Source organism: Prinia subflava, chromosome 2 (assembly GCF_021018805.1).
Source record: "Prinia subflava isolate CZ2003 ecotype Zambia chromosome 2, Cam_Psub_1.2, whole genome shotgun sequence".
NCBI classification, from domain to species: Eukaryota; Metazoa; Chordata; class Aves; order Passeriformes; family Cisticolidae; genus Prinia; species Prinia subflava.
In genome coordinates, this window is record NC_086248.1 from 111,040,074 (window position 1) to 111,066,545 (window position 26,472).

General features: G+C 46.9%; 1 protein-coding gene across 1 annotated transcript in view; it reads right to left on the minus strand.

Annotated features, from left to right (window-relative positions):
- SLC1A4 (solute carrier family 1 member 4) overlaps nucleotides 1-22,023 on the minus strand; it is a 31,942-nt gene extending 9,919 nt beyond the window's left edge. Inside the window, exons 1-7 of the mRNA XM_063391564.1 lie at nucleotides 21,420-22,023; nucleotides 12,479-12,521; nucleotides 11,329-11,391; nucleotides 6,191-6,357; nucleotides 3,279-3,512; nucleotides 1,851-2,045; nucleotides 346-480 (exon numbers count right to left, since the gene is read on the minus strand). Of these exons, the coding sequence (XP_063247634.1) occupies nucleotides 346-480; nucleotides 1,851-2,045; nucleotides 3,279-3,512; nucleotides 6,191-6,357; nucleotides 11,329-11,391; nucleotides 12,479-12,521; nucleotides 21,420-21,949 (1,367 nt within the window). The 5' untranslated portion in view covers nucleotides 21,950-22,023. The remainder of the gene's footprint in view (nucleotides 1-345; nucleotides 481-1,850; nucleotides 2,046-3,278; nucleotides 3,513-6,190; nucleotides 6,358-11,328; nucleotides 11,392-12,478; nucleotides 12,522-21,419) is intronic.
- Nucleotides 22,024-26,472: the final 4,449 nt, after the last annotated feature.

The following is a 26,472-nucleotide window of genomic DNA, read 5'->3' on the forward strand; positions in this document are numbered from 1 at the left end:
TTATACTGGGTTATATTCTGTACTTTGACCACGTTTCCAGCTAAACATGCTGCAAGGATGCTGTGGTGAGGTGGATGTCACTCTCTCCTCCCATGTCACAAGTGACAGGATGAGAGGAAATGGCCTCAAACTGCAGCAGGGGAGGTTTACATTAGATACTTTCCCATGGAAAGAGTTGTAAATCATTTGAACAGAACTAGGGAAGCGGTGGAGTCCCCACGACACGGCTTAATGGTGAGCGTGGCGGTGGCGCTACCCTGGGCTGGACAATCTGAGTGTTTTTTTCCAGCCCTGGCCATTCTGTAATCCTTGCAGCAGCAGGCAGGTGTGGCCTGCAGTACTCACACGATCCAGTCCACGGCCAGGATGAGGGACAGGTCATTGGTGGGCAGCCCGATGGCCTCCAGGATGATGGCGATGGTGAGGACGCCTCCGGCGGGGACCCCGGCCGCTCCCACGCTGGACGCCGTGGCCGTCACGCTGCAAATCGAGGGCCGTGATTGCAGCAGAGCAGCTCCCAGCCCCGCTCTGCTGCGCTCTGTCACGCGCCTCCCCGCCGAGGGAATTGTAAATAAACCCTCCAGCTTGGGACACACGGAGCGTTTGCTTCCCAGGCAAAGCCTTTCCTGCCTGCTGATGTGAAGGAATGGGTACGGAGCACAGGGCTCAGCGGGGATCCGCAGCAGTCACCCCGGCCATGGCTCTGGGTTCAACACCAGGACTGCCTTCTCAGGATCAGGAACAAGCAACACAGCTGTGTCCTGCTGCTTTACTGACATTCCCAGCTCCTGACCCCGCATGGATAAAGGCAACAGCACCATCTCTGTCTGCATCCTGACACAGACCCTAAACCAGGAGCTGAAAGCTGCAGTGCACGTGCTCAACACACCTTTTTGTGTGCAGATGTCTGCAGCTGAGCTCACCTTGGGCTATCACTGCATCATCCTTAGACCTGTCTTCACACCTGATTCACTGACAGTACCTGAAAAGCTGATTTGGCTACCCACCAAAAAAACCCCAATGCCCCAGCCCGGCCTTAAACAGACAACATACTGGGAAACACAATCAAGAAGGAAATAAAATCTGACCAAGAAAGGTTAAAAAAAGCCAGGAACCAGCCCTAGGAGGGATCTGGTAGATGCAGCTTTGGCTCCTGGGCACAGTGAGGCGCCAGAACTGTTTGTGGCATGCTCATTTAAGGGATTTTGAGGAGAGAAATGAAGATAATGACTTTATGGGATATAGGACATCGGAGGATATTCTGAGTATAGAGGGGAGAGTTTTAGAGAAGGATGTAGGACTGAGGTGGTGGACGGGATAATGGAGCAAAGCAGTTAGGAGGAGGACAACAAGAGATCTGATCAGGAAAGGGAGCAATGTGATGGTAGGAAGGATAGAGGTGAGCAGGAACAGTCTTTAGTATGAAATAGATGCATAAGGAACCAAGGAGCTGGCAGGAGAGGTTTCTAAGACATCCAGAGGGGGAATCAGGGCTACTCTCTGGGCAGTGCAGAATGCCTCAATTACCCAGCCTAATGGTGACTGGTGGATGGAAGAATGAGATGCTTAAGAAAGGAGAGGAATTTCATGTGAAAAAGAGCTTTAAACAGCTAAAAGTCTGTTTCAGAATCCAATTACCCCTCCCAGGTTCTACCTTCTATTAAATCGAGACTCTGGTAAATCTTGTAAAGGTTTAAAGACTCCATCCTTTAATCACCCTATAATTATGTTACATAGCAGTTTGTAAGCTTTAGGTCAGAGATGTGGAATGCTAACTGTTAGTTATTAACAGAGAGACCACAGCTTGAACGTGTCTGGGGGCCAGAAGGATGTGGTTGCAAGCAACTTACAGAATTGTGAAGATCTGCCCAGGGTTGAGGTCGACGTTGTTCAGCTGAGCAATGAACACAGTTGCCATGCACTGGAAAATGGCAGCTCCATCCATGTTCACAGTGGCTCCAATGGGAAGGATAAACCTGCTGATCCTCTTGTCGACGCCGTTGTTCTCCTCGACACACTTGATCATGGACGGGAGCGTGGCTGAGCTGGGAACACAACGGGGAGAAATGAAACACAGAGCACCAGGGTGCTCTGAATGCCTGATGGATTTCACTCTCCTAGCATGCTGCAGACAGGGCTGTGACGACAACGCCATTTCACAGCCCCTCTCTGACACGATGGCCGTGAGGGACCCTCCTCACTGAGTTCTGAGCAGAGGTATTTAATAATCTGCTTTCATCCAGAAATAGCTGATAAGGACTTTAATCTCCCACAAGCAAGAACTCATGACTCAACACAGTATGCAGCATTACAAGGCTGTGGAATGAACAAATCTCAGACTACAAAAATACAGTAACAGATGCAAATATAGCAGGAGAAGTTGGAGCTAGATGATCTTTAAAGTTCCCTCCAACCCAAACCATTCTATGATTCTGTGATAATGTAAGCACAACAGATGCAACAGCAATCTCTGTTAATGCTCTTCTTGTACCTTCTCAAATGAACAGAAAAATAATTAAAAATAAAACATCACTCTTGGATTTATTTCTGGCACTACAAATCACATGGTTTCATTCATAAACACTCTCCTACTATGCCAAAGGAGAGAATTTATGACTAGTATTCCAGCTCCTTTGACAGACATGCATCTATTTTTGGAGATGATGAAAATGATTTTCCATGGATTTAACAATTTTATATAGAGATGTAATTTGTTCAGGTGTTATGGATACGTTATTTGATCAGGTGTTTGTACTTGAGAAAAGTGTAAATGACACCATCAATTGTTTAGTTATGACAAATAAGAGTTTAAAATAAAATCAGACCAGATCTTTGAAATAAAGAATGTTAAATGCCTTTACACTAGCAAGCAAGTCTGCTTTGCTCCTACAAAATTAATTTGTTAATAATTTGTCTAAATTTGTTCCAGGTCCTTCTGAACTTAAAAAGTAAACTTCTGAGGACAAAGTCACTCACTACTGACCCTCACTTCACTTCAAATTGAAAGGACAGATGGCAGGATCATTTAAAGACATTTTTTTCCCCAAAGGTATTTCCAACTCAGCATCACACTACGGCCCCAATATTCTGAGGAATCCTTCTCAACAGCTGATAACCAGCATGTGCTCTGTGGCAGGCTGATGGCAGCAGCGGGACTCTCTGTGCTCAGAAGACTCATTCTGCAATCTCAGGAACAATATTCACACCTAAAACTGGACACAGGCTCAGGGTGACAAACATAACCAGGCTATAGTCCAAGAAGTGGCACAGAAACGCACCTGGAGCAAGTGGCAAAGGCAGTGGCAAGTGGTGTGATAAGCCCTAAGAGAAAACGATACGGATTTTGCCGTGTGGCTGCAAAATAAATAAGTGGCAGGATGATTCCTCCGTGGATGACGTGGCCCAGGATGGAGGCAAAGATGTATTTTCCCAGGCTGGTCACCAGCAGCACGATATCTTCCATTTCCACGATCTTGCTCCCAACAAGGAACATAATGCCAATAGGTACATACCTGTGTAAATGAAATATTGGTTGTCATTAAGTACAAAGAAGAAGCCTTGGGAAACACAACATTTTCTGTCCTGGAGATAATATTCCGCTAAAGAATCTGCTGCTCCTACTGAAGGGTGGCTCCTTGTTCATCACACACTCATGCTAGGGAAAACTGGAAGGCTTTTCTCTAAGACTCTTGTTTGGTGGATGGTAAGCAGTCAAATTTTAAAAGGCCTGTTCACTTATGCCCTCAGAGACACAGCTAGGAGAGTGTCAAAGGGAAGGTGAGTGGGAAGCAGAAATGCTGGCAGGAGCTACCAGGACAAGACACCAGTGGGGAGGGGAGGGAAGGGAGGGGAAAGGAGCAGCATCACATCACTGGAGTAGAGAGAGGGGTCAAAGAGTTGGGTCTTACACATGCACAAACTCCCAGCACAAGTACAGAGTCAGGTCATTAAAATCACACACACTGGGTGCCAGCTCCATGGAGGTTAAGAAAAAGCTGTGCACATACCAGAGAGCTCAGCTAAAGGCTGCTGATGCATGTGCCAAAACCAGCAATTAACTCTGCTATTTGCCTAAAAAGGACTAAGTTAAATGGTCAGGCTTCCCGAGTTTCCCCCAAGCTAACAGCCAGGCACACACATCCATGCCTCCTATCTAGAAATGTGCCACGTCAGCATTTGTTTGAAGTCTCCTTTGTCAAGAGCACCTGGAGCTGCTCCAGGGGAAGGGCCACCTGCAGGCCACAGCCACACCTCTGGTCCCAGCAGCCCTGAAAAGATTGAACTGCCCTTGCACCAACAGCACAGCAGCTCTAAACAAACTGTGTCAATCACTGCAGGCCCAGGGCCAGCTCCTTCCCAAGCTCTACTGGGATGTTTGTGTCTGAGCACCTCTGCTGATGCTGTTCATACTTCATCCCTTTCTTCTAAGGTTAAGAAATACTAAAAAGATCACCCAGCTCCCCAAAATCCTGCCCCAGGAAAATGTGTGACTATAAGAGATTTGCCTGTACATCTCAGGAATAAAGATTCCAATGCCTATGTCCATGATTTGTGGAGTCAGGACCAACTTCAGAAGGTATGGTTAAGCATGCAAAGGTTTGGAAAGGTGGGCAAGCCTTAAGGCTGCTCAGATCACTCACTTCTTCCTGGCCTGCCTCTCCCTCAGTGTTTCTGCAGCTCCCCTGTCCCATGCAGAGAGCATCTCCCCATGTCCCAGACCCATGTGAGCATCCTCTATCCTCCCTTGGCCAAATCTCTAGGGGGGCCTGTGGAACATTCCGCACTTGGCCTCTGCAGTTCTTCCTTTGAACTGTGTTTCTGAGGATCCTGATTAGCCAGATCCAGCTGAGCCCTGGCCCTGCACAGACTCTGAACACTGGATTCCTCCCCTTCAAGAGGGAGGCTGGAGAGGAAAGAACTGAAAGTAGAGACCCAAGTACTGCTAAACACAAGAGTGGCTCTTGAGCAGGACCACAGAGGAGTTTAAACTGCCTTTGCCCCTGGTAGTATGATTTCATCATTCCAAAGTATCCCTTGGGAAGCACATGCAGCTTGACAGATTTTGAATAAATACCAGGACTACACAAGGGCCTTAAAGAAGGAAAGAGAACAAGTAAGAGCTTCACTGTAAGGGTCAGCAGTGGTCCCCATAATCCACAAAATAAAGGATTATATACCAACTGATTGGCTTGAAGTGCTAGCACTGTAATAAGCTGAACACATGAACTGCCTCTTATCAGTATTCAGTGTCCAAGGAATTACACTCGAGCAAAAAGCTTAAGCTGCTTGGAGACTTGAGTTTTTCAATCCCTTATGATAGCAACTAACACAGAGATCTGCCTGTGGAAAATCAGGTGTTTTGTTAAAACCCTTCTACTTCTTAGAGAGAGGAAAACAGTAGGAATGAAAAATGCAGAATGAAGGAGGAAAAAAAATGCCTCTGCTAAGATGCATTTACTGCTTTTTCAACAGTTTCGAAAAGGGAGTGAGAAATGTCCCACTGTTAATTTGTTTGCTAGCTATCTTTATGAACATTTTTAATTTTGTATGTGAGGTGTTAGTACTATTGGTTTCACAGGAGCAGCCTCACTCCATACAGCTACCCAAGGATAGCCATGATACTGCTCTGTGGCCCAGGTCCATCCCACCTGATGGAAAACCCAGCTAGAAGATCCTACCCCAGCTTAGGTGGCCTGAACCACTCTCTAGAGGTGCCTGCCTCCTTCAGTGCTGGTTTCTTGCCTAATCAGAAAGCTCAGTGTGCTCCAGTTCCTAACTAACAGACTTTTTTTTTGACTTCAAAAGCTTTGTGGGATTGATAGGAGCGATATTCAGCCCATAAACTTTTCCAGGCTCCAAGGAATTAAGTGAAATAATGTATTTGCTTACTAATAGGCAAGAGAAAAAAAATCAGCCTTCGAAAATACTGAGTTTTCTTTCCACTAAATAATCAAAAAGGAGTCCTGGAGAGGATTTATAGGCAACCCTTTGAAGTTCTCCAGCCTGATACCTTAGGCTGTGAGTGACTGTCTCATTACAGGGCACAAGGAGGAGAGACCCCATCGTGTGACACCACAACATTCACTTCTGCTGTGATGAGGGATCCCAGAGGAGAAAGAGAATTGAAATGTGAGTTTGCTGATCTGGGCACAACACTGCAGTGCAGCTGTGCCTGCAGTCACACACTTACCACATGATCCAGGTAACCAAGACCATTGTTGCCTCGTTGAACGAGTTAAAGAAGCGAATCAGATCTTCCCCCTCCTGGCCAAGCTTCTTCAGTGCCACCCCTAACACCAGAGCAAACATCACCAGTCCCAGGATGTTCATCCCTTCAATCTCAGTACCAACAGGGATCTGCAGAGACAAAAAAAAAAAAGGCTTGTTACATGTGAGAATAGGACAAAAACCTAACAAAAGTGTCACCTCATTTTGTTGTTGTTCTGATTGATCTGAAATCAACAAGCACAACTTATTTTGGAAAGGGAGAGCCTATTTTGTTGAAGGGAATCAAAGAGGTCTGGACACAGTTCAGGTACAAACCTCCCAAGTTATGAGCTGGCATGGATTCACTGGAGAAGGAAAAGGCCTGCTACTACCTGTCCATGTGCTCCTCAGTATAATAGTTGTGTTCTCAGTGACCTGAACAAGAAAACTCCCCAGGTAACTCAGCACTTCAGTGCAATGATAATACCAAGGTGAAAACCACGAGAAAACAAGAAAGAAGCAGAAAGAGGGGAGAAAGGCACAGAAAGGCAGCAAACTGTGGCAACCTACTCCTTCATCTGTCCATGTGAGCTGTGGGAGATAGAGAACCTGGTCCCCTTCTCAGCAATCTGTCTGGGAAAAGTAAGAGGATAAAACCAGGACCCACCTATTGACAAAAACTAGTCTAGCCACAGGTCTGCTCTGTTAGTCCTTCAGGGTTTGCTTCTCACTTTGGCAATGGAGTATCATACAAACTGAATGAGTGCTCTTGTGGCCGCATAAAAATATAATTGTTTTGACAAAGTGGTTTTTTTTTTCTCTCCTCCTTGGCAGTACAAACATGTCAAATTGTTGTTTTATTTGGAAGAACTTCTATAACAGATGAGGTTTGTGTACAAGTTTTGGCCTTTTGGCTAGTTTAAGTGGACACTAGCTCAACACTAGGAAAGAAAAATACATTCTGAGCTAAAAGTTTGAAAGGAATATTGACTAAAGAACTCAGGATACTGATCTGCTAAATCTGATAAAACCAGCCTGCTTAAGATTGATGTTTTTGCTGGAAGTACACTGCTGAACTGGACTGTCTCTCAATGGCAGGTGGAAACAAAGTCCTGCAGGGAAGGGGATAAAATGTAAATTATACACAGAAGCAGGAAGGTTAAACTGCTGTTAAGAGAAGTGTTTACAAACAGTGAAGGTGCTGGCTTTTTTATTCGCTAGGTAAAACATAATTAGACACGGAATCTGCAATTTTTTATGGTAGTTGCTTGTTCGGGGCTAAGCTGCCACTATTTATTTGATTCCTGAGTGAAAGAACTGAGATCATAGACAGATATTAAGCATGAAGCACAGTGATATCTCCAGAGATATCCGAGGAAACACGCTGTCACACACTAACACTTTTCTGTCCAGATAGTTTTGGCTATATTCTGGTTTTTGTGACTGAAAGCTCTAAACTCTCCTGTGTTAAAAGTTAAGACAAAAAGAATGAAACCCTCCTTTTAATTAAACAAACCATCTGTGTACATGGGATGTTATTTTATAATATATATCATTTTACACTGATTGATACAGGGGTAATCTGAAAGTTCAGCTGGAACAGAATTTTACTATAACAGGCTCAAACCATGCCTAAAAAAAAAAAAAAAAAAAAAAAAGTCCTAAACCCAGCAAATACTCTTTTAAGTCCCATTCTGGAAAAAAAAATGGTATAAAACTGCTGTGGAACAGAAATGCAGTGTTTCAGTGCTGTAAGAGCTCAGCATTCTGACCTGGATGTTGCTGGGAGAGAAACTCTGTACTCTGCAGAATGACAGGACATGGTCTTCTCTCACCTTTGGAGAGGTCTCTGCCCACCTTGCTCCCAGCACTGTGGTAACTGCTGCTGCTGTTCTCCAAGTGCTCACACTCACCAGCCCCTCAGGCCTAGATTTTGTTATCTGGGGACTCCCTGACCTCTTGCTGACCAGAAGATGACTGTGTGTGCCACTGCCAAAAGCTTGTGAGTTGTCTCCCTCTATTCTCTGCCATCCTGTCCCCACTTTCAGGTCTTACTTCTCCCCTTGCTCTCTCTCTCTCTCTTGATTTCTTCACAACACACAACCCTCACCATCACCTCCCAACACTGCAGATGGAGGCAGAAGATGCATCACCTGCCTAGAATAGCAACTTATTGCCAGAAATTTCTCCCTGCAAATCTAGGGGACGATCTGCAGCATCCAGGGAGTTCCACCTCGTTGTGACACAACATGGAACAAGTCCAGCAGAAAACCTTCGGCGGAAGATCCTCACAATCCCAGCCTCTAAAACTGGCAGATGCTGAACAGCCTTTTTGTACTCTCACACAAGAGTGCATCACCCCAACAGGGCAGCCAAGCCAAGCAGCATTGTGGACACCAAACAAAAACAGCTTTAATGAGCACTTTGTTTCTGGACAAACTGTGGGACATGTTATTGTTTGCCCGAAATTATGCATTCTCTTAGGAAGATTCATGGAGCTCTTCTGGTCCTTGAATCCTTCTGAAGATCCCATTGTTTTTTAAGCCCTTGAAACAAAATGCTTATCAAGGAAACAACTGCTGACACTGAACAGTCCCAGTAGTAGGTGGCTGAAAAGAAAATGCAGCCATGTGATGCGAGGAAGAAGAGCAACCACTGCTTTGTGTATTTTTACTCCTGTCCAGAGAGGAACTGAGCCCCCCCAGGCTCCCCGTGCTGCAGATGGTGAAGTGAGATAGTCTGTGCCCCAGGAAGTCTTGCTGCCAAAGAGACAGAGAGGATGTGGCCATAAAAGCTGGATAAACATGAGGTGAGCATGTGAAACAACAAAAAAAGGACATGGCTGAGCAAACAACTACACGTCCCACTGTTCATTTCATCAGCAAGAGAAGACAGGGCCTCTTAACCAGTGGGGGGAAAATATAATCAATGGAAAATTTTGCTCTACACTATTTGTACGGAAAGTTGAAGGAAAATATTTCTCCTCTTCACTCAAATATTCTGCTGATGAAAGAAAAAAGTAGATAGGAATATGATCTTATTCCCCTGGAACCAAACTTCTGTCACTGTGATATCCAAAAATCACACTCTTCTTTCCAAACTTAATCCTCATCTACCCATAAATACTATGGTCAGACCAGTACTGAAACTGAGCTAACAAAACTGAGATGATGCTCTCTTTTTATTTGGTCTGTTCTTCCCTAGAGACACTAGGGCGTCTTCTGGAATTAAAGAAGCTCAGACTGGTTTTGCTCCAACAACTTAAAAAAGGTTTTGGAAAAGTAATATCAGAAATAACCTTTACTTCATCACAACTGTTGGCAAAAACAGACACCAGTGGCATATTCAGAGTATTTTTTCTGATGTTACATACAACAGGAGACTGATAAGCAGGAAAAAGAGAGAGGAAAAACGAAAAAAATAATGTTGTATTTTAAAGGGCCGAAAGATGCATTCTTATCTCTCAAGGAAAAGCGATGGTGTTGAACAAGCATTAAAAAGCACTTGACAGCCAGCAGCCTGTCCAATGGATATGGTTAGCCTTAATTGGTGCTTGGTTGCTATGGAGCCCACATCAAACCAGACAGTGAAGATAAATAAGAGACTTACTCCCCTTCCACTTACCCTTGCTTAAACGTCGAATAACTCTGCCCTCTGCAGCAAACACACAAATCTCAGTGCACATTGCTACAGCCTGTCACACTGAATGTGTTCCAGCAGCACAAAGCTGCAGGGGCATGCCCTGCCCGGAGGGCGCAGAGGGACAAAGTGCCCTTTCGGGATTCCGCAGTCACCGAGCGCGTCCGTGTCACACGGGGTGACAGCGGATCCCTGGGAAGGAGGCAGCTCCCCCAGCGGGCACGGGCAGGGGGAGCTGCTCAACCCGGGATGCCAGGCAAGCAGAGCTTTGCCCCTGCTCAGTTCACGCGTCGCTGCGCCTGCGGGGCCGGTGAAAGTTCAGCCCTGGGCTGGAGGCACAGCTCGCAAACGCCGTGCACTGCACCATCCCCTGCTCACACACCGTGTCGGGAGGAGGAGGAGGTGATGAAGGCAACGCTTCCTGTGCTCGGGCACAGCCCTGGAGTCCCTCTGGGTGAGCACGAACTGCTTTTTCCCTGAGGGTTTTACAAACCCCAGCTGAACCCTTCCATGACAAACACAAACACTACAAGTCCCTTGCCCTAGGGGAATTCATATTAAGAACATAGTAAGCCAACATCTGATACTGAGCTCAGACAGCCAGAATGAACCTGGGGATGAGAAAATCACCTTGAAAGTAATTTCTCAGGCCAGTCTCCCCAAAATCCCACGGCAGCACACGTGGCACTTTATTTGGAGCAAGGTGACACCTTGCAGGCTGGGATCCTGGGTCTGCTTCACAGCATGCTGCCTGGAAGACAATTGTAATTATTGCTAGGCCTGCAACATGTTGGCTCTGGCCAATAACAAACATGTCTGATAGCCCTGTCTGCAGGAGAAATGACACCCAGGGGGATCCAGAGCATTTCTGGAAGTCCTACCATCTACTTATGGAAGATATCACTCTCTACTTTGTCTACACCTACACATCAGTTCTCTTTTTGACACCATTACAACAGTAACCTATTTGTAATGTTCTGTCTGTAATTTTTCCTCCTTCAGACCACTTGTTACTGCTTCAAACAAAATTTCAGCAATAAGAAAAAATTATCAACCCAACAAATTTTTTTTTTTTTTAAGAGCCTTGGGTATAGGGAAAAAAACCTCATTCTCTCCAAACTCTTAATGAAGAGTAAGGTTTAAAGGACATCCCCAGCCAGCCTGATTGCTATTTAGTTCCAAGTCTACAGAGAGTTATTTGGAAATATTAGGCAGAGTGACTAAAATTTAGATCAAGTGAGACCAGGTCCAAGAAAGCCTAAAAAAATAAAGTGTCAAGGGTCACATCAGTTGAGCTCAGCTCTCCTCTCCATCACAGCTTTCTGTTGAGGCTATGGGTACTCATTCAGCTGGTGTGTCTCTCAGTGCCAGGCAAGAAAAGTACTTGTTTCTTCCCCAAGACTGCTGGAAAGAATTAAAGGCTATGAAGTAGTCAAATATTACTGACAACAATTTGTTTAAAGACCTAAGAAGTGACCTTACCTTTTCCAATGTGGCATTTCCAGAGGTAGTGTTCCTGGGCAGCATCCTATAGTCTGTTGCATACTGCAGGTAAGAAAAAAAACCACAACCAAACAAAAATGGTGAGGCAGGCATTAAAATTGTCAGCAAAACATCTAAAATCTAGGGCAACAGTTTACTTTGATAAACAAACTAGACACCTCACAAAAGCAGGGCACCTCTTTGGGCTTGTTTTCTTTAAATATGAAAAGATGGAAGGAAAAGCTGCTGTCCTTGTCAACTGCCTGTGACAACAGCAGCACAGAGGATTCATCCCTGTACACACACAGCCCTGACACTAGAGGCATCACAAAATATCCTTTTCAGTGTTATTTTTGTACTGCTTCTGTTTTTACTGATGGAAAATTGACTTGTGCTGTATTATATATTCATGCAAAATGGAACTTGATTTTAAGAGTTTGCCCTTGGTTTTGCACGAAAGCAAACCCACAGAACACCATGAAGGCAAAAGCTATTATTCTGCTCCTGTATCATAAAGAATCACTCTGCCCCGTGACAATATTCTCAACACTCTCTATCCTGACATATAAAATTAGCATTGAGAACTAAATCAAAATCTTTTCTGGAGCCCTACAGCTCCTATCCATCAGTTTAAACCACACTGTGTGTTTAAACCATCCCACCACACATAGTCTCTTGTTGGAAAAGAAACCAGGCTGAGTAATTAATTTAGCAAGGGACACAATGGGAGCTACTGAATAAAACCATCAGGCAACAGGTAATGCTTACACACATGGGAGCCTAAAGGTCTTCAGCCTTGTCTGCTCTGAGCCTAGCTCTAAACTACATAGCCAAAGGAATCCCAGCTAGCTCCTGCAAAATGGTAAGCAGCCTGGCACAAAGCAGGATTGCCACTGCTGCCCAACATGGCACTCAAAGCTTAAAGAGTATTTTTGGTGAAGGCAGAAGAGATGGGCTTTGAATATGCTTTTGTTTGGGGAGTATTTTCAAATCATTTGCCATGGAAGTCTGACTGTATCATGTGCTTTTAAAAACCCTACCTTCTATAAGTAAATTAACTTCTGGTATTTTCTACACCATCTTTCTAGTCCTCTTCCAATCAAAGAGCCTATGCACTGCAGCTCATGTCCAAAGTCCACACAGATCTTACCGTTCGGAAAGCCGCAGCAACGAGATTTGCAGGAAACAGGTTTCTGTAAAAGACAAACAAGAAAATGAAACACGTCACAGAGAACTTCTTACATGAATGCACCCATGTATCTTACTCTCAGAATTCCTTTTCCAAAGGCAAGCACACTGCATTGGTGAGGTGTGTAGCACAGAAGACACTCCAGCAGCATGGAGCTTGCTCTGTGCCCAGAGGTGTGGGTGCCATCTTCCTCGGCTCACATGAAAGAGGGGACAGGTGCTGGCTGCCACACGTCACCTTTTGGGCAGGGCCACCAGAGGCAATGACACACAGTGCTGGTTATACACACCCACAGCCCAGTGGCTACAGAAACTGGCTCAGCCACACCAGCTGCAGCAGCAGCTTCTGGCCTCCAGCATCAGGCAGATTTTTGACATTGCTCATGTGATTACAGTGCGCTCACAGCATCAACAGGAAGGACAATCCAATCAGCAAAATCCACTTAGGAGAATGGCTTAACCCTCCAACAAGCAAGGCAGCTTCCCTGACCACCAAGAGCAGAGCAGTATCACGGGCCAGACTTCTCTGCAAGGGCTTAGGCAACAGAGATGGGAAGTACAGACAACTCCTGTGGAACATGTGAATCCAGCAGTGCCTTCACACAGAAATGTCAATCTAGCATCAGGTTAGTGCAGAGAGGACAGCATGCAGAGTGATGTATGCTCTTTCTGACCAGCCACTACGTATCTGCACACAGGATGCAGACAGGAAATCAAAACAGCAAACTGGGCCAAGCAGGGCATTCTTCCAAGCTTCTTGTGGTATCTTATAGCTGGTTTTAATGCTATAATTCCTTTCTCCCCTTATGGGCAAAGAGCACATGTTCCCCTAGCCAGCTCTTGGTTTCTGTGTCAGAAAGGAAAACAGGAACAAAAGCTCATCTCTCTCATGGCAGGACCCCATTGGTGAGGGCAGGAATGTGATGGGTACGAGCTGAAAATACTGCCAGTAGAAGGCATCACAGAGACACAAGAACTCTTATGGTCAGGAAACAGAAGGCCTTACCCAGAGCCAGTTAATTGTGGTAAAAAACACTTGGATAGCTGCTCCCCATCCTTTCTTCTTTGCACAGCTCCCTCCAGGCTGTGCCCTGCTAACTTCCCCCAGTTTTTGCCATAGTTACCCAGGCAGACTTTAGACCAGGCTGTGGTCATCCCACAAATGGCATGGAATGTGCAAATCCAAACCAGAGCAAGAAAAGAGGCAGCAAAGTCAAATCTTTGAAAGCAAGAGGGAGATTAAAATACAGCCCAGATAAGGACTTTGGCCTTTTTGGTTGCACGGCTCCACTCTCCTGCCACACAGGGTGTTTTCCCACAGCCTTGACAGCAACTGTAAAGGACATGGAACTTCATCAGACACCTGCCTGCTGTGAAATACCTCAGTCTCTTTCTCTCTGATGCACTACAACTGTATTAGGAGGATTGCTGCAAGCATCATTTCTCTTCTGGAGAAAGAGAATCTACATTCTACCAAGCACAAAAGAAACAGCAACTTTTTCTCCCCAAAAGCTGACAGTTCAGCTGTCTGTCTGAGAGCAGGAGATCGAGCTCTCTCTCAGCAAAGACGCTAAAGAATTGGTCAAATAAGATCAATGGAATAGCTAACATGCTTCAGTTCTTGCACAGCTGGAACTCTCTGGTGGATGAAAACCTTGAGTAAAGTAAAAGCAAACTTGCTTTTATCGGGAGTAAAATATCACATATACAAATGGGCTCATGCTGTTGGGAAAAGAAGGATATTTCTTTCCAGCTTTTCATAGCAGGATGATTACTTTTTTTTTTTTTTAAATAATTGACTGGACTTTGAAGAAGCAAAAAGATAAAAAAAGACTGAAAACCAACCAGAAATCAATTATTATTTTTTTTCTTTAAATCAGCTTTTCCATCCTGATGAAAACAAAACCAAAGGAAGCAATCCTAAAGCCTAAACAACACGGTTCTCCAATGTTTAAATGTGGCCAGGAAACCAAACCCTCCATAATTTGCACAGTATGTCAGGCATGGGCCTCAGTAACTAAACATTAACTTATCTCCAAGCATATACTTAAAGTACATAGTTAAGTGATGCCAGCAGCTCTGTTACAGCAAGGCAAGGGGCAGGTTCTTACTTCAAGTGTAAATAGGGCTAAAAAAAACCTAGAGTAGACACTATGTGACTCCTTCAGCACCAGCCGCAGGACTTGACAATTTGCCAAGTAAAAACTTGGGATCTTAAGCTCAGAAGGAGTTGTATGTTCTGTTCAATCCAATTTCTAAGTACACCTGACTGCAAAACACCAAAATCACATAAAATTATGTTTTGCTCCTGTTTCAAATCCCAAAGCTTAAGAACAAATGTGTCGGGTTGTAAAAAGCAATCAACAAATGAAATGGGTTATTTTACAGGCACCAGGTCTGCACAGACTATACTTACTGCTCACCTATGATTAGTCAGCATGTTAACTAAATTCAACTTTAATTACAGGTGGGTTAGATCACAAGTTCTTACCCTTGGATGGATTTGTGCAAGAACACCACCGCAGTACCTAAAAAATGGGGGCAAGATGCTGCGTGCTTCGGGGAGAGACAAAAGCTGGCTGGTGACCTGCCTGGGCCCATCGTGGACTTGTGCCTGCAGGGTTTGCTCCTCACACCCGGTGAGGTGAAGCTCACCCACCACAGAAACACAGACACAGCTCCATCCCTGTGAGCAGAGGAGCTGCATGGGGAAGCGGGGACATCCCTCCTGTGAGGGTGAACCAACAAACAGGGAAGCTGATGAGCTGGGTAATTGGGCATGCAATGAAATCTGGGTGTCTGCCAGCTGGCTTTTCTGTGAGCACCAAATTTAGAAGGTTTTTGTGCTTTGAAAGCCCGTATCAAATGTGAATGTGGAGTTTAGGGAGATCACCCTGGTAGTATGGATTGTTGACTCTCTGTGATGGCCCATGCCCTGTGCCAGAGAACACGGTCGCCCTTCTGAAGCAGATGTGGATTATCTCAGGAGCACGGTGCTGGCCAAACCCTGGCTCTGGGTGATAAGGAGCACAGCACAGCAGTGTGGGATCACACAGCTGTGGCCCCAAATGCAGGGAGACAACATTGCTGCATGTGGCACAAATGAGACAGGACATGGCAGGGGGACAGGTGTGCTGTGTGTACCCCGAGTGCTCCACTGCTGACGGCACCTTGCTCCACACACACACAAACCCTGACTCCTTTGTGCCACAAAAGTGAAGCAGGTGGCACAGAGAGACTTTACTCCCCTCACCAAGCACCTGCCAGAAAAGCCTTTCTCTGCCTGCTGCACAGACAGCCCCAAAAAAGCTGTATCACAAATCCATCAGACAGCTGCCAAGGGGGACAGCTGTGCCTGGGGCTGAAGTGACAGCTGAGCTGAGCCAGGAAACCTCCATGCAACTGCACAACACACAGGGCGAGAGAGAACCCATTTTCAGATTCTCTTAAAATAAGAAAAAGAAAGCAGCAGCACCAAGGGTGGGTGTTACAGTTTGTACATGAGTGTTTCCTGCTTGAACACTGTGCTCATCACACCATCTCCTATGCACAGCTGGATAAATGGATAAATCCCATGAAAAGCTGCTCCTACCAGTCAAAAACACACCATTACTCCCCAGGAAGATCCCACTGTATTCCTGCTCTAAGAGAAATCTTAGTTTAGCTGCAACATCCACTCTTGGGAATCCAAGACAACGAAGGGAACCTGGAGTTGACAAAGGGTGAAAAGGGCAGCTGTAACTCTCCTCTTTCTCCGTTTTGACATGATGGTCAAATTGCTCTCTTTATAGGCCTGTATCTTTCCACCAGTGGGATGAGGATTGCACAGGAACTCCTCCACTGTATGTGCATGGGATTATTATTAACAACTCTTTCTAAATGATTCGTTTGCTAGAGCTCTGCAAACAACTTTGCTCTGGCAGCAAAAGCATGAAGGGAAATCCAGGCAAATGGAATGAAACCCTAAAATACTATGCATTCCTCTTGCATTGCTTCTTACAAAAAGGTTCCACTTCTGAGGCCAAAAACCTTGCTGTTGAAAAACATACTTTTCTGAGGAAGTCTACAAAAAATATTCTGTGTTGGTTAACTCCCGTTTTCAGGGTTTTTGCCAATGGTACAAGTCCACTCACAGCAAATTTATTGCCATCTGTGGCAAAATGCCAGAGGCCAGTTCAAATTCCTCCAGTACCTTCATTTTTCTTTCTGTCCCAAGATTTTCATTCAGTATCACACAGCAATTTTGCTCATCTGGTTTTTGATATGTGGATGCACAACACATGTCCTGTACACACTCACGTTTGTGAGTGCGTGCATTTGTTTTAACAAAGAGAAACTTGAAAATGTGTTTACTTACAGCAGATATATGATACTTTTTTGCCTTAATGGCTTGGTCTGTATTTTTGATGCTTGGAAAATAAAATGTAACTGGGGAGAGCCAGTAGTAAAAGGTAACAAATATAAGGAACAAACGAAAGGAGCAGAAACGTTCAGAGGCTTACTAAAAAAGCCCTGCCAGAGAGTGCAGCCACATGAATGAAAACATTGAGTTCTTCCTACAAAACTCAGTCAGCAATCCCTGCACTTTGAGAGAGATTCCACACTCAGAAAGTGACACAAGCAAAGCAGGACAGTCACCTTGACTTTAAGCACCAGCCACCAGCTTCAAACCCAGAGGTCAGCCTGTCTCTTGGTGTAACTGCAGCCACTGCCTGGCCACTTTTTATTCTATTTCTGAACTCAAAGCTGGCATCTCCCCCTCCTCTTCTACCAGTCACATTTTCCTGTCTTTCCACACTGGGATTTCAGAGACGGCCTTCATGGCATTGAGAAGCAACAAAATTTAAACAGTTTTTGCAGCCTTGCCTGGCAGACTGGGAAACCCTGACCTTACTGCTCCAGGCAGAGGTGTGGACCTGTGTGCACTCTTCCTATAAAAAAAAGGGATTACCTCCTTCCCTTCCCAGACTGTTACAGCTAAGGTTGGATTAAAAACAGAATTCCCTTCCCCAAAGCCAATTCCACAGTTGCAAAACATGTTTTCATCTCAAAATTGGGCAAAGAAAGCCTGTTACAGATACTTTTTTCCACTAAAAAAAAATTTGTAAAATACTCTGTTGAAAAGTTCCTTTTTTAATGAGTGAGATTTTCTACTAAAGTCCTTTGTATAAAATGACAGCAAAACATTGACCTCACCGAAATGAAATGCCACAATCACCTACTGACTGAAATTTTGCAGGATCAATAGGTTCCTGTGAAACTGTTCAATTTTTGTTGAATCAGTAAATATAAATCAGAGCTAGAACAAAACTCTGACCTTATTGAAACATTCAGCCGTGACAATTGCCCATCAAAAGTGTGAACAAATCAATAGATTCTTGCAAAACACTTCATCCTGCAGTTTCATCTGCTTCCCACCCAGCTGCAGGTGGGCTGTGTGAGAAGGTGGCTGGAGTGCCATCCTTGGGACTCCTCCTCCCTGGTTACAGAGCCAAGCTGCCAAGTGTCACCTTCTCAGGAGGGGCTGAGCCCCAGAGCCCACCACATCCCAGCCAGCCCCTTCCCCCAGCTGCCAACAGCTTCACAACCAAGCTCACAAGCTCTCTTTATTCTTTGTTGCTTTATCTTCTCCACCAAATAAATAAGTAAGGGAAAAACCCAGAAATTCTGAAATTTCCCTTCGCTCCCCTCATCTGCTGATGGATTTAAGGAATTTTAAGATCCTGCCTCGAGTCCAGGGATCACCCCACTTTCTGGGTGCTTTTTGTAAAACCACCAGCCTTGAGGAAATAGCTGTGAACTCTCTCCTGACCCCCTCCCATGATGACTGCCTTTGGCCAGAGCTCCTCTTTAGGAAGCTCCACGGAGCTGCCCACATGACAGATGAGCCATCAGCATCCCTGCTGCGGGGCACAAAAGCACCCCATGACAGCTCTGCTGTCCCCACCCCAAGTCCTGGGGCAGAGGACAGTGTGCCCAAGCCCTGACTAGACATGCTCCAGACTTGCTTGCCTCTGGTGCTTGCCAGAAGGGAAACCAGGAGTGTGCTCCAGCACCTCCAGCCAGACAAATCAGACCTGGAGGTTATGGTCAGTGGACAAAATAAAACAGAGACAGCCTTTGGGTTCACCAGTGAGTCATCATTCATTTGATACCAAAGCCCAAGATAAATCTTTTTTCCAGAGGTTGTTTCTCCATGCCTAGACACATGTTTGTGGGGAAACTTTAGACTTTGAAAAGGAAAAGCAAGAATTAAGCTGGCTTCCAGACATCACTGCAACAATAAAAGGCAACATCTTTGGTCATTACCTAATAGACTTCCCAAAGGCAGAAGTGATCTGCAGAATCAAATAGTGACACACAGCTGTGATTTCATCTTTGCTGTTTCTTCCTTGGGACATGTTTTACATTGGTTTTCTGTGCTGTAGGGGGACTGAAGCTTACCCACTTGCAACTCACTTTTACCTTTCCTCTGAAACCAAGCAGCAGCAAAGCCTTGAAGGACACAGTCAGTCTTGTGCCACAACAGAAAACAGCTTTCTTGCATCTAATAGAAATTTTCATGGCCAAACGGGATAAAAGGAGAAGCTAAGAGCAAGATGCTGCAAGATCCACCCACACAAAAAGCAGTAATTTCAACCCTCCAGGCCCTATAGAATCAAGGCTTTGCTATCTCAAGATGAGGTTACTCTGCTAAGTTCCATCACAGCAGGGACCAAAATCAGTGCTCAAACCAAAACACCCAGGTCTTCAAGAACAGTTAAAAAAATAACACTACACGGCAGAGAGAGAGATCTTATTTCCTGAAAATCACATACTCCCTCCATCCCTCAGTCTGTCAGGGATTTGTGCTAAGACTGAGAGTTTTAGTGGTGGCTGTGTCCAAACACAACTTTGCTGGACTGGATTTCACAGTCACTGCTGTAACAGCTTGACTGCCCAACAGCGTGGCTGCAACAGCCCTCCCCTGGGGTTCCAAAAAAAGCTGTATTCACAGCCCCCCATACATGCATTGTGAGAAAGTTCCTGTCCCCTGGAAGGAAAATCCCTCTGCAACCCACCACGTTTTACCCAAGTCCCATCATGATGAGCCCTACTTTGGAATTAGGGGCTCAATCCCATCGCCATCACAACCCCTTTGAGGATGAGCTCTGGACCTGCATTTACAGACCAGACCAAGAAAATGCTGCCTGCCCTGAAGTTTAGGAATTACCCACAGCCTGAAGCAACATCCCTGGCCTGTTCCTCAACTCCATCCTGCTCCACGCTGCCAGGTGACACAGGGATGTAACACCAGGTACAGCCAGGATGTGCTGGGGTAGCCACCACTACAGGCATCTTCCCAACTCTCCCAGGTGTCCCTACATTTTTTTTGGCAATTTTTCTTCACCTCCCTCCCCTCCATTCAACAACATATCACCACCACAGCCAGACTCCCGTTGTTCTGCTACTCCTTTTTAACACAAAAGGAATAGCAGGAAGGAATATGCTGTCAGGAAGAGCTGGTCCTTAAGAAAGGTCCTTAATTGTCAGTTCTTAAGAGCGGGAGAGGTGAGCTGAGGACACTGAGTACACGGCTGCCAGTGGAACAAACCAGACTTACTTTCTGTCCAAAGGGAACATACTTGTCTCAGGGGGAGAAAAGGACATTAACCTGAATTTGTAAATACAGTTCTGGGTTTGGGGTTGGTCAGTTGTGGTTTTTTTTTTTTTTAGAAAGTCTTTTTATCTTTGTTGCCACATCCACTTGTCCAGACAGAGCAAAAACGTATCCCAGCTGAAAAACCGGACTCACAAAAGCAAAGCAAACTATCAAAACAAAACTGAAAAAAAAAACCACTCGGCTTTGTAATTACCAGGATATCCACTCAGCTCAACTTCTCAGCCACTTCGTTGTGACACAGGTCACCTCCCTTATTCTTGTGTTTGTACCTGGGTGCAAAGCACAAGGAAATGCAATTGGAAGCCCAGTACTCAAGGCACCATCTGGATGCCTGCCTCATTTATGTGTGCTCTTATCTTATTTAAAAAGCCAGACAGATCTCAACAAGACATTTTGAGAAAAACAAAAAAGGTGAAGTTCACACCTTGGCAAAGAGGAGTAAAGATACACAAAACCACTATCATCTGATTAGAAGTGGAAGCCTTGTTTCCAGATAGATTTGGGGAATGCAAGCCTCGTCTTTGCAAGATGCAGAGGTAGGATGGGAAGCTCACGACCCTACAGAGCATCCTCACAGCGGATGATGTTCAGGGTATGTCCTCCATGGAATAACAAGGCTGCGTTTCCATGTCCACATCTGGGGGAGGGCACTCTAAGAGGCAGGCAGGCATTTGGGTGAGGAGACTGGGCAAAGTGTCGGGGAATTAAAGAAGAAGGTGCGTGTGAGGGATGAGAAGAGCTGCCCTGCCTGCAGGAGACAGGCAACAACAGGTAGCAGGGCAGGGGAAGGTGCCAGGCAAAGCTTGCCCTGCAGCCAGAGCCCAGGAGCCGCTCTCCCTTCAGGCAGAGCCAAAAACGGGCCTGGGCACCCAAAACTCTGAGCAAGCCTCGACTCATCCTTGCAGCCACCCAGGCAAAATTAAAAACAAAGCGGGGAGAAGCAGAGCACCCATGCAGCTGAGCGGGCTGCGGGTACTTGGACAGAGAGCCGTGCCTCTGGAGAATCCAGGATTAGGATGAGGAGGATGCTAAGATGAAGAAAATAAAGAAGGAGGCTGAGGAGAAGGAGAAAAATGAGGGGAAGGTGCAGGCAGATGAGACGATGCAGGAGGATAAGAAGATGAAGGAGCCTGAGAAGGAGGGCTCCCCAGCCCCGGGTGAAGCGTGCAACACTGCCGGGTCTGTCATCATCCTCCGGCGGCGGGAGGGCGGGGGAAGGAGGGGAGCGGGGCGGCCTCACCTGATGAGGTCGAGGAAGGAGTCCACCGTCTCCTTGCTGGTGGGCAGCGCGCCCGGCAGCCCCAGCTGCGTGTTGAGCGCGGACGCGCCGGCGCCGGGGCGGATGATGAAGCCGAGGGCCACGGCGAGGCCGGAGGCGAGCAGCGTGGTGCCCAGGAAATAGGCGAGCGCGATGCCACCCAGGCGGCCGAGCGAGCGGGTGTCCAGGCTGGCGGCGCCCGACACCAGGCTGCAGACCACGAGCGGCAGGATCACCATGCGCAGCATCCGCAGCAGCAGCTCCCCGGGGAAGGCCAGGTAGGCGACCTGCGCCGGGCCCAGCTCCGCGCCGCGCACCGCGGCCCCCAGCGCCACGCCGGCCACCACCCCCGACACCGTCAGCAGCACCAGCGCGTTGCGCCGCAGGAACCCGCGGCAGCCCCGCAGCCGGGCCCCGCCGCCCCGCTGCTCCTCCGCCGCCGGGCCCTCGGCGTGGCCGTTCCGGCCGTGGCCCGCCTTGCCCTCACCCGCTCCCGCCGCCGCCTCCTCCATGCTGCGCCCAGCACCAGCCCCGCGTGTGCCGCTACCGTGCGGCGCTCCAGGCACGGACTGAGTGGCGGCCCCGCCCCGCCCGGGCCCGGCAGCCGAGCCGGCCCCGCCCGGGGGAGGGAGCGCGGTGCCCCCGGCCCGCCCCGGGCCCGCCCGCCGGGCCCGCGCTGGCTCCGCGCCATCGCCGCCTCAGGGCCCGCAGGGCCGCCCGAGCCTTTCCCGCCGCCCCCGGCCCGCCCCTGCCCGGCGTGAGGGCGCGCCGTGGCCTGAGGCCCGCACCGTGCCCCGGAGACCACGCGTGTCCCCCCACGGGTTACACACATCCCCGTCGGTGTCACAGAGCTGACAAGCGTCCCCACAGCGTCCACCTTCGTGTCCCTGTGGGTCACACTTGTCCCTTCCGCTGTCCCCCCTCAGGATCCCCGTTGTTCGTGCACGCTGCCGTAGCGTCCCCTCAAGTCACATCCCCTCAGTGTCCCCGGGCTCGCGTGTGTCCCCTCCGTTCGCCTCCATGTCGCCGTGTCCCCTCATTGTCCCCCCTCAGTATCATCATGGTTCGTGCACACCCCTGCAGTGTCCCCATAGCTCACACATGTGCCCTCAGTGTCCCTACAGCCCACATATGTGCCCCTCAGTGTTCCCATAGCTCACACATGTCCCCTCAGTGTCCCTACAGCTCACACATGTCCCCTCAGTGTCCCTACAGCTCACACATGTCCCCCTCCGTGTTCTCGTGGTTCAGTCACGTCCCCTCAGTGTCCCCGTGGTTTGCACATGTCCCCACCAGTGTTCCCACAGCTCTCATGTCTGTTCAGAGACCGCCCGATGTCCTCACATCTCACACGTTTGTCCCCATCAGTGGGGTCCAGGTGCGCCCTCGGTGTCCCCCTGTCCTCTCCAAGAGCCTCTGGTGGAGGCAGGAGCCATCCCCTGCAGCAGGGCAGGTTGTGTCTGTGTCCCCTGTCCGCACGGTCGAGGCCATTCCGCAGGTCCATGGGTTCACCAGGTGATGGGACTCCGAGCACCCTTCCTTTAGGAAACCCTTGTCTGACAACACAAGCTGGTTTTCTGAGGAGCAGAGAGGTGTAGATAGATGAATCCCGATGGCTCTTGTGTTATAGCTCGAGGAAACGGGAAATGAGAAGCAATCCCTACAAAGATGAGAAGCTCTGGTTTATTCAGATAGCTGAGTAGCTGCTTTAGTTTCTCCGTAGGCAAATGAGGCACAGGAATTAGATTGAGCCTTCTGACTCTTCTCATCACTTGGGTCTGAAATGGCCTGACCACCCTGATCAGCACCCAGGGTGACACCGAGATGTGCCAAAAGCAGCAGCTTTTTATTCTGTGACAATACATGGGGCTGATAAAAGGGCACGTGGGGCTTTCAACCACACGAGAGCCTTGTGGGTGCACTACTGTCTTGTTTGCTCACAAGGGCACTCCCAGGAGCTCCAGCTGGTGTTTGGACTCTGTCAGGGGCTCCATTTCAGTTCATTCCCTTGACATCAGCAAAGCACAGCCTAGCAGAAAACACGCTGTGAAAACAACCAGCCACACATCTGCTTTTCGAGTAGACTGCGCTAATTAAAGAGACTGACAGCGTGTGATGGGACAATAATCCTGATTTAATAAGACTTTTCTGCTTTCCAATCTCATGGGTAGACCTGAAGATCGCTATACCATGGCTGGAGCTCCTGGGAATTGTCTGTGTGTAAATAGGTAACAGCACCACTGACAAGTAGTTGTGTCCACCACCATCCACATTTAGGGCTCGATGAAAATTCTTGATTCACTCTTGCACTGAAATTAGACTCATGACATCAGAGATTTTGTATTTTTTATTGATTTTGTATTTTTTCCCTGGTAATTTTCTCTTTGAGTAACACTTGGTTTGTGAAAATCTGTGAATCGATGTCCCATCAAATCAGCAGAGATAGGAAACAGAGACTAAACAGGAAAACAAGTGTCTGGAAACACTTTTAAAGACACAGAATTCCACAAACCTCAAAAGGAACAAAAAAATTATGTAGATCTTTTAAAATCAGGTTTGAAATTTTTTCTGCAAATAGGTTTGTGAATAACCAATTATTCCCCATAATTGTTTCTTTCTCCATCAGAAGCCTTTCTAAAACAGTTTTTGATTAATATTTTCAGAGCATTCCTTGTGAAAATGTCATGCTTCATTTTTTCCTTGCATTTTTCCCTGCCATTCTCTCCTGATCTCACCCTTTTTTCTTTCCATTTACCCATGAAAAGGGGAAGAGAAAAGCAGAAATTACAACAGAAAACTGTAATATAAGTATCAAAATAGGGAGATCTAGTCCGTGTTTTAGTTGAGGAAATATTCTAAAACCAAACAACAAACATAAATGCTGTTCCCTTGCGCAAACTGAAACCACGGGGAGAAATTCAGGAAAGTGTCAACAGGAAGAATGTATTAAATTAGAAAACTCATTGATAGCAGCACACGTATGAGACCAGAGCAAGAACTAACACAGAACCTTTTCCACCATATGACAGCAGACTCCGTCTGTCTTGGAGTATCTCCCTATGTCCTTGTGGGACTGAGCTTGCTCAGAGCAGTGCCGTGAGAATAGGTGACCTGCAGGAACACAGAACTCCACAACTGTAGATCCCAGTGAAAGTTCTTTAACCCATGCTGAGGCTGTTTGGTGATAGCCAACCCTTCAAGAAGAACACTTTGACATAGGGATGCTGGTGTCGAGCTTCCTGGTCAATGATATGATAATTCCCCGCCGTTTCCCCCTTCCTTTTTTCCCTCTCTCTTGATTTTTTTTGATTCAAATACTGATGTGAACAGTTATCCTTCCTCTCTTGACATGTCTCCAGACAACAATCTTGTTTTGCCATCAAGAAGATGGCAGAGCACATGAACCTCCCACCACACAAATGGACATCATCCCAAAGACATTCTAGGCAAAGCTAACTGTTTTTCCACCCTGTGAGAGTTCATGGATGGCTGCAGTGATTAACCCTGAAGCCTGTTGGTTTATTCAGTAGTAATCGTTGACTGATCCATTGTGTCATGTTTTCATTTCAGTGCTTGTAGATCTTGGGAGCTTCCAGTGAGTGAGTCTGCAGGTTTCCAATGTCCACCCCGCTGTTGCTTCTAAATTAGGGATTTTGACTTTCCCTGAAGATTCTTTTTTTGGCTGAAATGGCTTTCACCTGCATAGGGCTAGGGTGCTTCCTTCAGAAATCAGCAGAGGGATCATGAACAGGCAACAACAACAACAACAAAACAACCAAAAAAATTCCAGTTACTTTTAAATTAATTTTTTAAAAATCCTTTTGCTTTCAGTGAAAAAGCAGCCAATATAGTTTTCACCACTGGCCCAGGAAAGATGTCATGCTGTTTTCCAGTCAAATTCAACTTGACACATTTTTGATAGTAGATATTTGAAATTCCAACCTCAGTGGAAGGAATGAAAAAATCTTAATGGCTCTAAGGGAGTCAGGTCCTTCCCTTTTATGTTTCCTCTTCATATCAGTGCTGATGGACACTTACAATAGGGTCTGTGTAATCTAGCTGTTGCCTCCTAGAAATGTAGGATTTTAATGCCCCTAGGAAACAGAGGTGATTGTTTTCCACGCCTGCAGAAGGTCAACACAAAGATAGAAATCAGATTTGAATTTCTTTGCTAGGTGAGGAGAGGAAGGCCTTCAAAGAGCTGTTTGCTGCTCCCTGAGTCTCCTGCCTGATACAAACGAGTCTCAGCACTTGGCACAGGTTAGAGTAGCCCTCAGGCCACATTTTCTACAAACCTGCACAGCAGCAGGAGTGCAGAGAACACTCACTGTGCCACCTCGTCTTCCTGCTGCTATTTCCCTCTCCTAAGCCTGGCAAAGTCCTCTGCAGCTTTTTCCTTGGGTCTGGCTGCTGTTTGCTCTCTGTTCTTGGGAGAACCAATAGCAACATCAGCAGGCTTCCACACAAGTCATCCATCAGACATCTCCTGCAACTGCTTTGATCCGAAGTAGTTTGAAGACTGATGCCTCAAAGGCATGGTGGGGAGGAGGGAGCAAGATGAAAGGGAAGAGGGCAGGAAGGGGTTGCATTTTATAGTCATGATTTCCAAGAGAAGCTTGAATAAAAATGCTCCCAAACATCCCAATGGAGATGTGCTGGGCAGCCTGCAGTGTCCTAAGGGGCTGCATTACAGTGTGGCCTTTTTCTGAGGAGGATTCATTAAGAGCACATGGGAGAGATCTTGTTTTCTACTGAGCAGAATGAAGTCCTCAGAAGAGCCACAGCACATGAGCTGTGGCAGGAAGACATAGAGCACTTTCTTGGTATGCAGACTTTAGTTTGGCAAGAAGACTTTGTTGGGCTTGGGATGCCAAGCAGTTTGGACAGGCTCCAGCCCCTTTGCAGAAATCCTCTCCACCTGCATCTGGGAGGAACACGAGATGTGTTCCTCAGCTCTTCCCAGTGCCCCTGGCCTGCTCACTTCATTGCAAACTGGATGCAGCAGCAGCCACCCATGCATAGTTACCTGGATTTA